General features: G+C 34.8%; 1 protein-coding gene across 1 annotated transcript; it reads right to left on the bottom strand.

The window, feature by feature from the left end:
* Positions 1–1,380: 1,380 nt before the first annotated feature.
* LOC120081476 (sugar transport protein 10-like) lies at positions 1,381–11,328 on the bottom strand. The gene is made up of 8 exons (XM_039036361.1): positions 10,784–11,328; positions 10,567–10,683; positions 9,776–10,428; positions 9,050–9,124; positions 8,629–8,750; positions 3,134–8,379; positions 2,726–3,045; positions 1,381–2,634 (listed from the first exon to the last, which is right to left on the bottom strand). Exons 6-8 carry the CDS (start codon positions 3,261–3,263, stop codon positions 1,543–1,545), a joined length of 1,542 nt encoding a protein of 513 aa, XP_038892289.1. The 5' UTR covers positions 3,264–8,379; positions 8,629–8,750; positions 9,050–9,124; positions 9,776–10,428; positions 10,567–10,683; positions 10,784–11,328; the 3' UTR covers positions 1,381–1,542.
* Between the last annotated feature and the right edge of the window lie 4,533 nt (positions 11,329–15,861).

Here is a 15,861-nt window from a genome sequence, read left to right as displayed (position 1 = left end):
TTCGATTATATATGATATGATCGGTATGGTGTATGAGATACATCAAGTGGAGGATTAATGTAAATGAGATTTACATTAACTACCATGGATCCTCGTTCACTCAACAAAACCGTACGTGAGATTTTCACCTCATATGGCTCCTCGTTCAATTCTTTCGAAGTCATTAGATCCTTTTCCTCGTTCGAGAATCTCCTCCCTTCTTCCATTCCATCCCGAAGAGTGACCAGGACCCCAATTCAGTCATGTTTTCATTCATTTGGAACCTGGGTTCTTCTACTCATTTTTATATCCAATAATCATCTATGGTTTATATGTTTCTTAGTATGAATTACACTGACTGCGTTCACACTTGCTATGAAATTTCATTCCTTCATGTGTTTGGTCTCTTAGACCTTCAAAATATAACTTTTACTAGTAAAGTTTTTAAGAATGGGTGCATTTGGTCTTTTAAGTTTTCAATATGAATTTTTTTAGCCCCGAAGTTTTAGAATAGGTTTAGAAGTTCTCTAAAATAAAATGTTATCATTATTTTAAATAACTTTATGACATTTTAAATGAGAAAAACAATTTAAAAAAAAAATTAATTCTTCTCTCTACAATTATTTTTTAAAAATATTTCATAATTTTAAATATCATATCATTATTAAAAAAAATACTTCAAGGACATTTTTAAACCTATTCTTAAAAATTTAGGGATTAAAAAATTACATTTTAAAAATTTATAGACCAAATGCACTTATTCTTAAAAATCCAAACTAAAAATGTACATTTTTAGAATTTAAGGACCACACCAATATATTATTCAAAGCTTGGGGACTAATAATAGTTATAAAAATAATAATAATAAAAAAAAAAACTTGGGGACTAACTTTTCCTTAATTTATTATGTTAAGTCAAGTTCTAAAATAATCATATGATTTTTCCTGTAATAATATTGTTGCAATGAAGAGAGTTTAGATTAAATATTAGATAGCTCAAGCTAATTCTAATTGAATTAACATCATACTTTATTTTAAAATCATCCCCTTTGGCAATTTAAAAAATAAACACAAACTTTTTTAATTGATTTTTTCATTTGGAAAAACATTATTAATTTGACGTGATCAATTAAAAATTTTATAACATATATATTTAATTAATGTTTATAAAAAAAATTAAAAAAACAGAAATCTAAATTTATAATAGACTTAATACGGTGTTAAATTTTTTTTAAAAAAAGAGATTAGAATTACAAAGGATTTTATATTTTGAAATTGTAGAAGTTCTAATATAAGTAGAATAATAGGAATTATAGAAGGATAATAGAAGGCATATGAAAGAGAGAAGAAGGAAGATTAATTAGATAAATACATAATATAAATATTTTTTAAGATAGTTGGAATGTACAGTGAGAAAAACAAGCGCCCCATGAAACAGAAACATGAATAAAGAAATACACGAGGCTAAACGTTTAAATAAATACTTGATATTTATAAAATAGCTTGTTTTTCTCCTTTTCTTCTTTTTCTTTTTTAAATTTATTTTTGTTTTGGGAAGGTTTCCTCAAACATCGCCACCGTGCTTCTCAACATGGCCGCCGATGACCGCCTCGTCGGGAATGTACTTGCCCCAGAACCAATGCGCCTTCCACACTCTGTTCATCTCTTCGATCGGCACATTCTTGGTCTCCGGCAAGAAGAAATAGATGAACACCGTCATTATCAACACAAACCCTCCGAAGAAGTAGAACAGTCCGAATTTCATATGGCAGAGCATCGCCAAGAACACCTGAGCGATGATGAAGGTGAAGAACATGTTCACTGATACGTTAATTGCTTGTCCTGCAGATCGGATTTCCAGCGGGCAGATTTCACTTGGTACTAACCAACCTAATGGTCCCCATGACCAGGCGAATGCCGCTACGTATGTGCACACCAGGAATAGAATCAGGTTTGCATCGAATTTCGATAGGGTTCCGTCTCCGTTGAGTCCGAATTTGACGCCAATTAGGGTTCCCACCAGGATTTGGCAGATGAACATCTGTACTCCCCCTTCCAGGAACAGGATTCTTCGCCCGAATTTGTCCACTGTGAAGATTGAGACTAAGGTTGCCAGGACGTTGACGCCACCGCTGATGACGGCGGAGATTAGAGATGCATCGTCGCCGAATCCTAGAGTCATGAAAAGAACAGGAGCGTAGAACATGATCACGTTGATGCCGGTGAGTTGCTGGAAGAATGGGATCATAGTGCACATCACGAGCTGAGGTCTGTATTGTGGCTTCATTATGTTTGTCCATGGATGATCTATTTTCTTTGCTGCTTCACTAGCATCCAATAGGTCTTGGAACTCCTCTTCCACATTGTCGGTACCGCGAACTTTCTGGAGCATTGCCTTGGCCTTCTCTGTGAACCCTCTTTCGAGAATGGAGTTAGGAGTATCGGGAAGGAAGACGGCTCCGACAGTCATCATCACGGCGGGGACTGCGGCGAGAGCGAGTGAGACTCTCCATCCCCATCCGCCTTCGATTTTGGCTGTACCGACATTGACAAGACTGGCCACCAAGATGCCGATTGTGATGGCCATTTGGAAGCCCATGTTCAGAGCACCTCTGAGTTTGGCTGGTGCCATTTCAGAAAGGTAAACTGGCACAGACTGCACACAGACAAACAATCGATTCATTTTCATTACACATTCATTGTCTTTTAACTATAACTATATCGATATATTCACACTCACAGCATACCTGATTGGCAAATCCAACGCCAACACCAAGCAACAATCGACCAATGATGAGCAGAGCAATGCTATTAGCAACACCATTAAGAATGGAGCCAATTAAGAAGGAAAAACCCCCAAAAAACATGGACGGTTTCCGCCCAAACTTGCGGGTCACGACGGAGGCGGCGAAGGAAGCCACGAGAGCAGCAAGGTATAGAGAAGAGGTAAACAAAGTTAGGAGTTCACTGTCAAATTTACAGTACTCACTTTCATGGGCACCCTTCATCTTCTTCACAACAGATGGGAAAAATTCATTCAAGAAACTTGGCATTGAAGTAACCCCACCTGCCAAAACCAAAACATCCCAGAACTAAGTTTTAGAAAACGAAATCCTTAAAATACATAAGATTAAGAACAAAACAAAGAAACAAACCTGAAACTCCAAGATCATAACCAAAGAGAAGGCCTCCCATGGCAGCCACCAAACAGGTGACGATGACAAAACCAGTGATTCCTCCCTCATAATTCCTTCCTCCTTGAACAACAATTCCTCCTCCAGCCATCTTATTATTCTTTTTTTTCCTTTCCTTGTAAAATGTAAGGGATTAATTGGGATTACAGATAGATACAATAATCTCTGTGATAAAATATGTTTCTTTATATCAATTCTTTCAAAATATGAGATGGGTAATTGAATAGAAAAGATTTCACCAGTGGATTATATGGGGGCCTTTCAGAAACAGAGGTTCATATATATATATATATACACAACTAGTAACTAAGTAGTCTAGTATATATATACATATATATATATATAAGAAACTGATAGGCCCTTACATCCACTGAGACAAAAGAGAAAGAATTAATACAAAATAAAAATGTAAATCCCTTGTTATGTCATTCTATCAGAAAAGAATAAAGAGGCTTGATTTTATTCTCAACTTCTCCCTGGAGCTTGATTTTCCCATTCCTCAGTTGGGTGCTTATATACCCATTTTAATACCCCATTTTTAGCATTTTCCCTATTTTTCTCATCCTTTGATCTGTTCAACAATATTATCCTTAAATTAGGGTTCCCCCCTTCTTTCCTCACTCTTAACTTAGAAAACTTTTTCCCATTCATTACCCTCTATTTTTTAGGGCAATTCATGTGGATTCTATTTCTTTCAACACATGACTACTTTTCCCATTTTTTCTAATAATTAATATTTTTCTCTCTTTTTCTTTCAATTAACATATCCATCCATGAATCATATCATCAACTCTACTTGTTAAGATCTTAATTCATTACTTGCCCATCCTAATTAGATTATATTATGCCCTTCTATACCCTTTGTTTTTCTGTTTTTTCTTCTTTCAAATCCAAGTAATTAAGAAATTTCAGATAAATTAACAGATTTGCTTCAGTCCAAATTCAACTCATTCAACCTATTATTTTATTGCCAAAGGTTAAGTTGTTCAATGTAATTACCATAATTCTTATCCTTAGTCCATGTCCTATTAACAATAAAATAAATTAATATTATCTTGAACCCTTAGATTGATGTCATCAACAACCATAAAAGACTCATCGGACTCGAATATTATATATATATGTGATCCCTAGGTTGCAGTAAATGTATGTCATGTTAACATTTTTTTTTTAAATAGAAATTTTAAGTGTCTTCTACAAAATAAGAACTCTTGGGAACGGAATGGTATATATCTTAAAAAAAGAACTAGCTTATATGTTCGAACCAACTTTACATTTTAGAATATTCATGTCAGCCATTTACATTAAATATACTTTTTATTTTTATGTCATACATCAATATTACTTGATTGGCATAAAACTTGTACTATTGGTGTCAAAAATTAAGGTGAAAATTGATTTGATTTGTCAACTCTGGGTCAATGAAGAACTTAACCAAATTAATCAGTTTTATAAAGAAGGAATCAAATTGATGTACAATTCAAACGCACCTAAATTTGTGTTATTTTTCTTAGATTTAGAATGGTTTTATATGATTTTATTAAATTTAATGTCGTTTGCTAGTGTTTTCCAAGATTTGAGTAAGAGAATGAAGTTTAGAGTTGAAAAGAGCTAAAAAGGACTTAAATACGTCTAAGGAGGTCAAAATTGGTTCTATCCTAAACGCACCTAAATTGGTGCTATCCTAGAGCATCACAGCGCCATGAGTTATTTTAGGAAAAAAGTATGGATTTTGAAAATCATTTTGGTTATTTATCCTAGGGTTTTTGGCAACTGAATTCATTCAGTCAAGCACGAAATTAGAGCCTTATAGAGGGTTTTAGCTAGAAAATAGAGTTTGAGAGATCTAGAGGTTCGTTTGGAGGTCGTTCGAGATCTCGATATACAAATTAAGGTTTTTCTAATGTGTTCATCGATGGGATTCATTACAATTGTAGTTTTTCTCTTCTCTTTATTCTCTTTACTTTTTCATGGTTGTTGCAATGTATGAGAGTATGATTGCGACGATGATGAGTGGCTAAATGTTTTAGTTTTAGGGTGTTGATGAACTTCTTTATGAATTTAAATTAATAACCAGTATTTTTTTATGGATGTTGTGATTATGAATATTTTTTAATATTATTGTACTTATTACATTGATTGATCTTCAATATATGTTAAATTAAATGTTTAATTAGAAAGACTGCATGTGTAATTGAACTTATAATATTGGATCATTATCTAATCTATCATGAAAATAATTAGGTTGGTAATGAACGTTGATCAAGACTATTCTTAATGTCATGCTTCCTAATTTAGTTTCAATTAGTAATCAATTTATTTGCATGAGAAAATACTATTATTGAAAGGTAATAATCCGAAAAATAGTTTTTAGACTTAGAGATATCATTAACACAATAGTTCATAGAAACATTTGTAAGATTTAATGAACTAATTAAGGAAATCAACACCCTGAAAACATTTTTGTCTTTTGAATTTCTAATCTTATCTTTACTTTGTTTTCTTTAATTTAAAAATCAAAACATTCATTCTTGTCCTTAAATAAAATCAACACGATTCTAGAATAACTAAGCATAAATTTCTCTAGAAGACGATACTTGTTTTCTCAAGTAATTTTATTATATCCTAACTTGACATGTACACTTGCGTTACACCAAGTATGTAGCATATCCACAATAAAGAACAAAACTAATGGATTGATTTTTTTTTGTTTAGTAAATTGTCAATTTGGTTGTTATTGGTTTCTGAACTTTTTTTTTCTTTCCAATTTTTCATTTTTTCTTTCCATTTTTGTTTTGAATTGGTTCTTTTTGCTACTTCCAAATGAGAATTGAGCATGTTTCTCTCTTTCTCATAGAGACTAAAATTGGATATCTTTGTTTTTTCTTAGAGGGTGTTTGGCTCACAAATATGATTTGAGTTGAATTGGTATATTTTATCAACTCACCCCAACTCGTCTCAACTCTCCATTCTTCTCATGTTTTCAATGGCTCCACCCATCATCCACTATCACACTCTAAGAACTAACTCCGGACTACGACAACCACATTCGATGACAACTCTGGGCTCCAATAATCACCTTCGATGATAATTCCGACGACAGAAATTCGGACTTCGAAAACCACCTCCAATTACAGCTCTAGCGACCAACTCCGAGCTCCAATAACTTTTGCGCAATCAACTCGGGCGACCAATTTTAGCCTTCGACAACCACTTCCAGTGACCCAACTCCGACGACCAATTGGCTCTGACAACCATCTCCGACTATAAACTCCGATGAAAATCATATTCAATGATCATCTTTGAGCAAGTAAGTCCGACACCAACTTGGGGCTTTGACAACCACATTCGACAACAAATTCCGACAACCAACTCTAATACCCAGACGTATAATCTCAACTCTGCACCCCAAACACAGACATATGAACTCAGACCAAATAACTCTGCACCCCAAACACAGACATATAAACTCCATAGATATATGAACTCTATATATCCTATCTAAATTCAACGCTCCTAACAGCCCCTTAAAGATTAATTGGCTACATCTAATCTTCATGTAACCCAACATTTTATCACATGGTAATAAAATAATAATTTTTTTTGCCACATGGTAGGTTTTAATTTGGTAATTAGTGGGCTACATGGAGATAGGTGTAGCCAAGGCTACACTTAAGTATTTGTCTTAAATAACAAAGACACATGCACCAAAATAATTGGTCATTTATCTAAACAACAAATAATAATTAAAATACTAAAAAGGACCTAGAGTCCGACCTTATTTTTAAAGGTATTTATATACCATATCAATTTGGCTTGATTTTGATTATTTTTATAATAAAAAATTAACTAGAACCAATAATTTTTTTCTTTTCTACAAATATAAACTAAGATACCCAATTTTGTACTAAAAAACCAAATCAAATCAAACCAGGGGATTGATTTGGTTTTTTGTTTTTCAATTTTTTGCTACACCTAATATATATATATACATCAAGATGTCCAATTTTATACCAAGAAATCAAATTAAATCAAATCAAGTGATTGATTTGATTCTTTTGTTTTGGTTATATATAAACGGTTTATAAAACAATTTCATTTATTTTCATAGTGTTATATCAAAGTCTCTTATTTTTTCCCCTTTGCAAAGGTATCAGATTGCTAATAGAGCGATCTCACAGCCCGAGGTCAAGGCACAAACAAAACACTACAAACTAGGAAACAAACAATGACAAAAATCAACCAAACACAAAAATAAAACACACACAACCCAAGAAAAAGGTCCCAATGAGAAGAGTCTTGTTGGGTCCCTACAAGAGAAGTCTCAAGCCACTTAGAACAATAAATAAAAACCTCAGGTTGAACAACCAAACTAATCACTCGGAGAGGATGTAAGGTAGCATCATGGGCACACATATTATGTTCGCACCAAACATGAGAAATGATAGCACACCAAGCAACTCTCCGGACTTTACGTCTCAACTGATCCTATAGGAACACCTTCGCCACAAAAGTATGCCCCTAAATAGCCTTACTAAAAGGATATTAAAAAAGTTATGATCCTTATACTCAACCCCACCAATACACACACAACAACAAATTAGGTCTTTAATATCATTTGAAAATTGATATTATAGAGGTACAATGTCGGTAGCTTAACCGACATCGAAGAAGATGTTATTAAAGGAGTTTAATGTCAATCACCTTTAATGTTGGTTTTCGCTTGACATTATAGATGACTTTAATGTTGGTTTTCAATCGATATTAAATACCTATTAATAACACCTTCTCGATGTCGGTCGCATTTGATGTTGGTCCAAAATTTGCCCGACTAATAACAACTATTTTTTTTGACTGGTAATACCCATCGTCGTTAATTTATTGAAAAAAAATAAAAGAATTGATACGTACGTATAAATCAATAATAGTTCTTTCACTTATATATGAACAAAATAAAATCTCAATGACTTTGTATACAACCTTAACTTTCACATTTATTAGTCTTAGAATATGAATTACAATGGTCTAGATACAAAATTTAAATATTCAAAATAATACGAAAGATAATGTTAATGAATTCATCCACATTTCATCATCCATAATACGCACCATCTACTATAGCATAAACATAAGGATTGTCCATAGCTTTCTGTCTATAGGGTATAATAAATTCATTTCCATTCTGTAGAGTGTCTCCAAGAGATTGCCTACAATTAAAAATGGCTTTGGATTACTTAATAACAAGCTAGAAATTAAAACTAGGTAAAAACTAAAGAGAAAACCAAGACATCTTTAAAGAATACAAACCATACTAATATAAATTTTTTAATTGAAGGCTCATCAATATAGTTTACCAAGTTCTATTAAAAAACACGATGTTTCTAAGAGGGGAAAGCAAGTGCAGGATAAACATACGCACAAATTCTCACATTATGTTCAAAATGTTAGTTTCTTACCTTTCAATAACACTAGATTGCTGAAACAACAACACTAATCCAATATCTCTTCCTGTGATTTTAAAAGCAGCAGTCCAACAATCTTTTGACTATTTCACTTTACGAGCAGGTTTATTATTTCCCTATCACAATAAGAGCGACCTTTAGTTAGCAACTAAAGAGAAAAAAAAATTCCTGTCAATAACATAAAAAAGTCAGTTCACATTATTTTCTACATCTGTAAAGAGTAAGCATGAAATAATTCCCTAATCAAATAATACATATGAAGGTTATATTTTAAATGGATGCTTAATAACAAAATAAACATTGTTAAGTCATCGTCATTTCAAAGAAAATTTAGATAAATTTAACTAAAACATGAGAAGACATAGAGTAACATGAATAGAAAAAGGTTGTATTAGAATCATAGACTCCTCATTACCCTCTTCAAATCTTAGGATTAAATCACAAAGTGCTTGTGTTGTAGATTGCACAGTCATTGGCTCACCCGATGGTTCTACAGAATATGAAGTTGAAAATTCAACAGTTTGTCTTTGAAATATAACTATAAATGCAACTCAAGCATGTTCAACAAGTGTGTGAGCATCAACAATTAGTTAATTCATTGTACATCCTATAAGTTCATGAGTTACCATGAGTTTTTCCATGCTACTTGATTCCTAAACAAAAGTTACATAAATCTATTTGTAGAACATAAAATTGTGCCTAAGCCCCAATATGATGAACAATAATGCACCTTCATCCAAGGGTATCTTGAGAAAGGAGCATGGCCATGTGCAAGCTCTAACCCAATAATGGTAAAAGACCAGACGTCAACGTGCAACGACCTAACTTCTAAAGGACTCTACTAGGGCCATCAGCTCATGACATACAAAGTTGAAATCGTAACATATATGACCATAGTGCATAAGTTTATATATATGTAAAAAAAACCAATATGAAAAAATCGAAACTGTTTATCTAACGAGAAATTTAAAACAAACGAAAATTATTTTATCGAGGTTCCCTAAAAACGTCCATATTAAAAAAAAAAAAAAGATCAGAATATGCTGTCCAACATCAAGATCCAATCCCAAAACATTAAATGATAGGAAAACATGAAATTTAAGCGGAAGCATTGAAAACAAGTCCCAATGGCATAACTCACGGATTCCTCGTGTCGTTTGCCAACTTATCCTTGCCTTTACCTAAAAACATAACATAAGAAAGAGTGAGTATAAAACTCAGTACGTAACCCCATTACTGGGGTCAGGCTATGTATTTATGTCCAATAAATGCAAACATGCTAGGTGGGACTCTCATAAAACTAACCAACCTTAGATGGTTGTCTAGTGAACGGTTTAACCCATCCTAAAATGGAGTTGTAATATGATTGTGAACCTGTCGGTCCATGAAGCTATAAAATAATGGTGAACCATAAAGCTGTAAAATAATGGTGAACCCATCGGCCCATAAAGCTATAACATCATGGTGTTAGGAGGACAAACCAACACTTTACAATCATGGCATACTTTGTAGCATCAATAACATTCACATTATACATCATGTTACATACCTGAAAACATATCAGTCACAAGCAAATGGCATCATACCTCAAAATTGCTTAATTCACATAACATTCATGCTTATCAATAGTATCCAAACAATATCAATTACATTCATACCTGTCTATGTTGTCTGAGTCAAGAGTGGTTCCAGTAGTAAGATTACTTATCTTAGATTATAAGTCCAGTCCAAATATTAGAATTCAGTTAAATAAAGTAATCCTCCTTCTAACTTTCTCAAGCTTCAAGTCAAGTCCTAGGACAATAAGGCAAAAATTTCTAATTTAGCCACCAAACCCAATTTCAACTATAAAATTGTTTTAAAAACCTAATTCCATTCACCAAATGATCTAAATATTGCCAAACTAATTCAGATAATTCCAATTATTCTTACCCAAGATGTGGTTAGATTCAAAACCCACTTCAAACCCCCACACTAATGCGACCCAAAAGATAACCCGCCAAAAACAACCTTATGGACAGCAGCGTCAACAGTCTCCCAAACTCGAATCTAAAACCAAAACAATGCAGGTAAAACAAGCTTCAATTCAAACTTAATGGGTCTTCAAACTTTACACCAAGAATTTCATAAAAAAAACCACGAAACTCACCACAAGAAACCCAAACTTACACAAATCTTGAAATTCCGACGAGAGCAAGGCAGTAGCGGCGGCTGGAAGAAGTCAATGACGACCGACGGCGAACGGCAAATTCATGGCGGCACGCGACTGAGACCGAAGGCGAACGGCAACTCGACTGGTGCGGCTGAGCGTCAGCGAGTGGTGGCCGGAAGAACTCGCGCGGCTGGGCGTCAGGGCTGGCCTGGTGGATGTGAATGACGGCGAAGCTTCGACCGCGGCTGGGCTTGAAACGCGAGGGAGAGTTGGCTGATGAGGGAGGAGGTGGCATTGGGGCTAGAAAATGGACAAAAATGACTTATTTGGGGTTTGATTGTGTATTTTTTTACCTATTTTTGAAAAACAAGTCTTTTTTTACCCGTGAAATTAATGTACAAAAATATTGGTGGTATAATTACTCTTATATCTCTTATTAAATTCTCATTTTCAATTTCAACGACCAACCAACCAAATTAATTCACAAAAAATTCTCCACCTCAAAAATTTATTCACAAAATTATTTTATCCAAAATTAATTGACAAAAAAATTTTCACATTCCAACCAAAAAATTCTCCACGAAATTTAATTTGTTTACAACCTAATATTCATCGAAGCTTCCCATTTTGAGGTTCAGTTGCTAAGCGATCGTTTAGTTCCAGACGTTATATGATGTGAAGAAAGCTATCGTATAGCAATGGGCGTCAGTAGTTGTAATGTTGAACGCTAAACGATCGTGTACCTGCGGGAGCTAAGCGATGCATATAAATGCTATACGATAGTACTACGCGATCGTTTAGCTTTGGCGTGGGAACCAAACGATACATTGGATTTGCTAAATGATGACACTACACAATCGTTTAGCTACAACGCACGCTAAGCGATACGATGAAGTGCTACGCGATAGCGTTGGGCGATCGTTTAGATGCAGAGCTAAGCAATCGTATAGATGAATTGCTAAGCGATGCGATGATGTTTTATACGATGGAGTTAAGCGATCGTTTAGCTGCAGCGGATACTAAGCGATGACATGAAAGCGCTAAGCGATGGTGTTAAGTGATCGTGTAGTTCTATGCGATAAAGCTAAGCGATAGCTAGGCAATGGTACTAAGTGATCATGTAGTTCTATACGATAGAGCTAAGCGATTGTTTAACTTCAGCAAACACTAAGCGATCGTGTACCTCTTCTCAACATAAGGCAATGACACTAGACGAAAGCCTTCAGCGGTACATGATCGGCCTTAGCAAGACTTTGAGGTTGGTCCGAGAGCCGCCGGTTCGACTAGTTTTCTCAAGGTCCAATCTGATTCAGCCTCAAAGGGTTCTTGGCTAGTCTGGTTCAGACTTTGTTGGTCCGGTTCAGACTTATGCTCCTTATTAAATTCTCACATTCAATTTCAACCACCAACCTACCAAATTAATTCATATTCTCTACCTAAAATTAATTTATCCAAAAACCATTGACCAAAAATTTTTCTCACCAAAAATTCAAAAATTTGGTGTAGAATTTTTCTTTACAACCACACAAAAAGTTCTCTTCATTAAATTGTTTCTAGAACAAAATTTGCCAAGTCCAAAACTTGTATTTCACGAAGCTGTAATTTTGTACACTCTATCATAAGAAGGTATTTATTTCATTTTTGTATGTATTCTCAATAGTTCACTAATTAGGAAAAATTGACAATGCCCTGCATTTGATATTTATTTATAAATTTTTGGAGCTTGATTTTTGGAGTTTGAGTTATGGTTGCTTTGTTAATTGTATGTATTTTTTTTATTATTAATAATGCCTTGCATTTGATATTTATTTATAAATTTATAAAAAAAAATTAAAAAAATATGTTATTTTTTTACGATACCCGGTTGGGCTTCACTGGATAGGAAGCAAATGAGTTCAAATTACCTGGTTGGGCTTCATCGAGAGCAAAATAAATGTTGGAATAAGTTAGATTCCCGGCCGTGCTTCACCGGGTCTTCCTCGGGTCCGGGCCTGGTAGAGTCGATCCTAACCCGGTCGGGCGCACACAAAAGAACATGATTCTGTTTTTTGGCCCGGTGGTGGACTCGGCCGGGTGGACCACTGGGCCAAAAAACATAATCATGTTTTTTTTTAAAAGTTTTTTTTTATTTTGATTTTTATTTAATTGCATTGTATTAATACATTTTTTATATAAAATGTAGGAAAATGCCTCGTGTTTGGATTTGTTTCAGTGGCGTTTGGAATGAAAGATATTCAGGTATATCCTTACTTTGATAATCATCGCAAGTACTTCTTAATGCTTTTTAGGTCACGTTCCAAACTTTCCACTCGACAATCAAGACATTTGACTAGCTTAATCAATTTGCGCTACTTCTTCCATTTCTTCTTGGCTTCTTGGTCATATCTTTGTTGATTATCACTGTCATCGACCTCCTTAGTGTTTGAAGGTCTAGCAACATCACCATCATTTGTGGGTTCTGGTTGTGCAGGTGGTGTAGGTAGTTCAGGTGGTGCAAGTGGAGGGATGGGTGGCTCCATAACGCAATTATAAACTGAATCTCTTACTTAGAAGGAACGATTTCCTATGTAATCCTCACCTACAAAAAATTGTAATCATGAATAAATAAACTAAGAAGCTATAATAATCAAAATAATTCTAACCCAAAAAAAAATTAAGAAGAAACATACTGCATCTGACCCAAAGACTTCATTTCTAATCACTCCATATGGAGGAGAATGTGAGAATGACCATCTCAAAATGTGTGGTATCGCATTGTCAATCTATTTGCAATGCATCCGAATAATGATGAAATCGTTTCATATGTCCATACCTATATGAAATGTAAGTTTATATCAGTGGTGTACTTTTATGAATATTCATTAAATCAAACTAATTAAGTTACCTGAAAAGCATGGGGAAACCCGTAAAGACTGTACGTTTGTTGTTTTCCATCTGCATTGCCTTTATAAGCATGTTCTTTATCTTTCAATCCTTGTTTGAATCGTTTAATTGTATTGGCAAAAATTTTCTTGCTCCAATCCTCATTACAAAATTTATTCCAATCATCTATAACCGCTAAATTTTCAAAATCCATTTGCTTTTTCCTCTCTCTACCCATCATAGCAAACTCAATAAAATAAAACAATACAATTTTCACTGCATTAAAACCGTTTTCAAACTCAAGACTTGAAAAAATAGAGTCCAACTCGTATGCCTTCATGCCCTCATTATTGTTTAGATACTTAGCTCTAAGTCTAAGAAAAGAATTTTCACCCTCACATTTCTAGTAGTTTGATGTTTTAGTCCTGTGACAAGGTTAAACTCTACTTGGCTGAAGGATACTTTATTCTCCATAAGATTAAAGTTAATAACATTTCTCCTAGGTTCCTCTACCTCCCGAAGAAAAATATAATGAATTAGTGGTCCATTGAAGATGATGCTTGTGTCAAGGAGAGGACCAAAACATGTTTGTCTAAACATAGCTAATTGTGTCGGAGATAGTTTTATCTTAATTTTAGGGATAACCTTTCCTATGTGGGAACAACATGAAATGGTTGCAGGAAAATGGTCATTAGGATGAACCTTCATATCTAGTTCCATTATAACCTACATTTTTCATAAAATAGATAAATTAGAAGACAACACATCATGATCATCAATGTATACTTAAAAAAAAAATTATATATAAATATAAATAAAAAATGGCCTAGCCCATACTTAGTCGAGTATGGCGTCGGGCGAAAAAACAGTATACCCCTACCCGGTCCAATTCCCAGTCGGGCCGAGATGGGCCAAATTCCCGAAACATCCTCTACACGGTCCGCCCCCCTCAACCTGGTCCCCTTTCCCTACTCGGTCCAATACTCGGCAGTGTCGGGACCGGGCCGAATTTTTCAAACTTTCACGCGTATGGCCCGCCCCCTCTACCCGGTCCCCTCCCCCTACTTGGTCCAATACATGGACGGGCCAGGGTTGGGCTGAATTCTCGAAACTTCCACGTGTGCCCTCTACCCGGTCCAATAACCAGTCGGGTCGAGATCGGGCCAAATTCCTGAATCTCCACTTACACGACCCAGTCACGTACCCGGTTCAAGTCTTTTGAAGCCCGACCAGGCGCCACCTACTCCTACCCAATTTTGCCCCCTTCCCCCTCGTCCTTGCCTCTCTTTCCCGCCCATACCCGGTCGAAATACACATACGGCCTAGCCGGTCTACCACCGGGCGCAATCTTCCCCAAATCTACCCCAAAGCAACCTCAAACTTGCCCACCCGGTCACATACCCGGTCACAATGATATGAAATCCGACCGGGTAAGACCGATTTCCGGAAACGCATTTTAGGCTCAAACTTATTCAGAAAATGTCGAACATGATGTTTTTAGGAAAAAAATAACATTCAATATAGATCTAACATAGATTTCAAATATTCACACAAGAATACCTAACATAAACTAAACATTGAGTGGAAAAAAATGAAAATCCATACCTTAGTTGAAAAATCGCAAATGATCTTCAATGAAAAGGAGAATGACAAGGAAATGTAGCATGAGAAAGTGAAATGGAGTGAGTTTGAGGACTTTTGAAATGGAGAGGAGTGAAAATGGAAAAGAAAAGTGAGGGTTTGGAGGGTTTGAGTGAGTTTTGAAATATGAAGAATATTAGGGTAATTTTCATTAATTTTCAAAATTGTGTGGTAAAAAAAACAAACTTTTTAAAAAGGGTCCAAAAGTCAAAACCAAAACTTGAAAAAGATTATTTTTATCAATTACCCCTATGCGAAGAGGGTTAATTAGATTTTTGAGGTGGAATTTCATTTTAATTAGGTAAAAGGGGGTGTTTTCAACTTATTTAGGTAAAATATGGTGTTTTTTGTCTTTATCCGAATGCGTCTCAAGTCTAGATTATTTTATTATTATTTTTTTCTGTCGCATTAAAAAATTAAATAAATAAGGTCTAAATGCGTCGGTTCAACGAACGCATTCAGACCTGATTTTTATCTTCTTTCGGTTGTCTTCTTCCCCTCCATTTCCAACTTAAAACCCCGAATATTCCCTTCATTTCTTCATCTTCTTCCTTTACAAACAACAAACACCC

The sequence above is a fragment of the Benincasa hispida genome, chromosome 7, assembly GCF_009727055.1.
Source record: "Benincasa hispida cultivar B227 chromosome 7, ASM972705v1, whole genome shotgun sequence".
Lineage (NCBI taxonomy): Eukaryota > Viridiplantae > Streptophyta > Magnoliopsida > Cucurbitales > Cucurbitaceae > Benincasa > Benincasa hispida.
The sequence above is the reverse complement of the archived record's forward strand: the minus strand, read 5'-3'. Positions and strand labels throughout refer to the sequence as shown.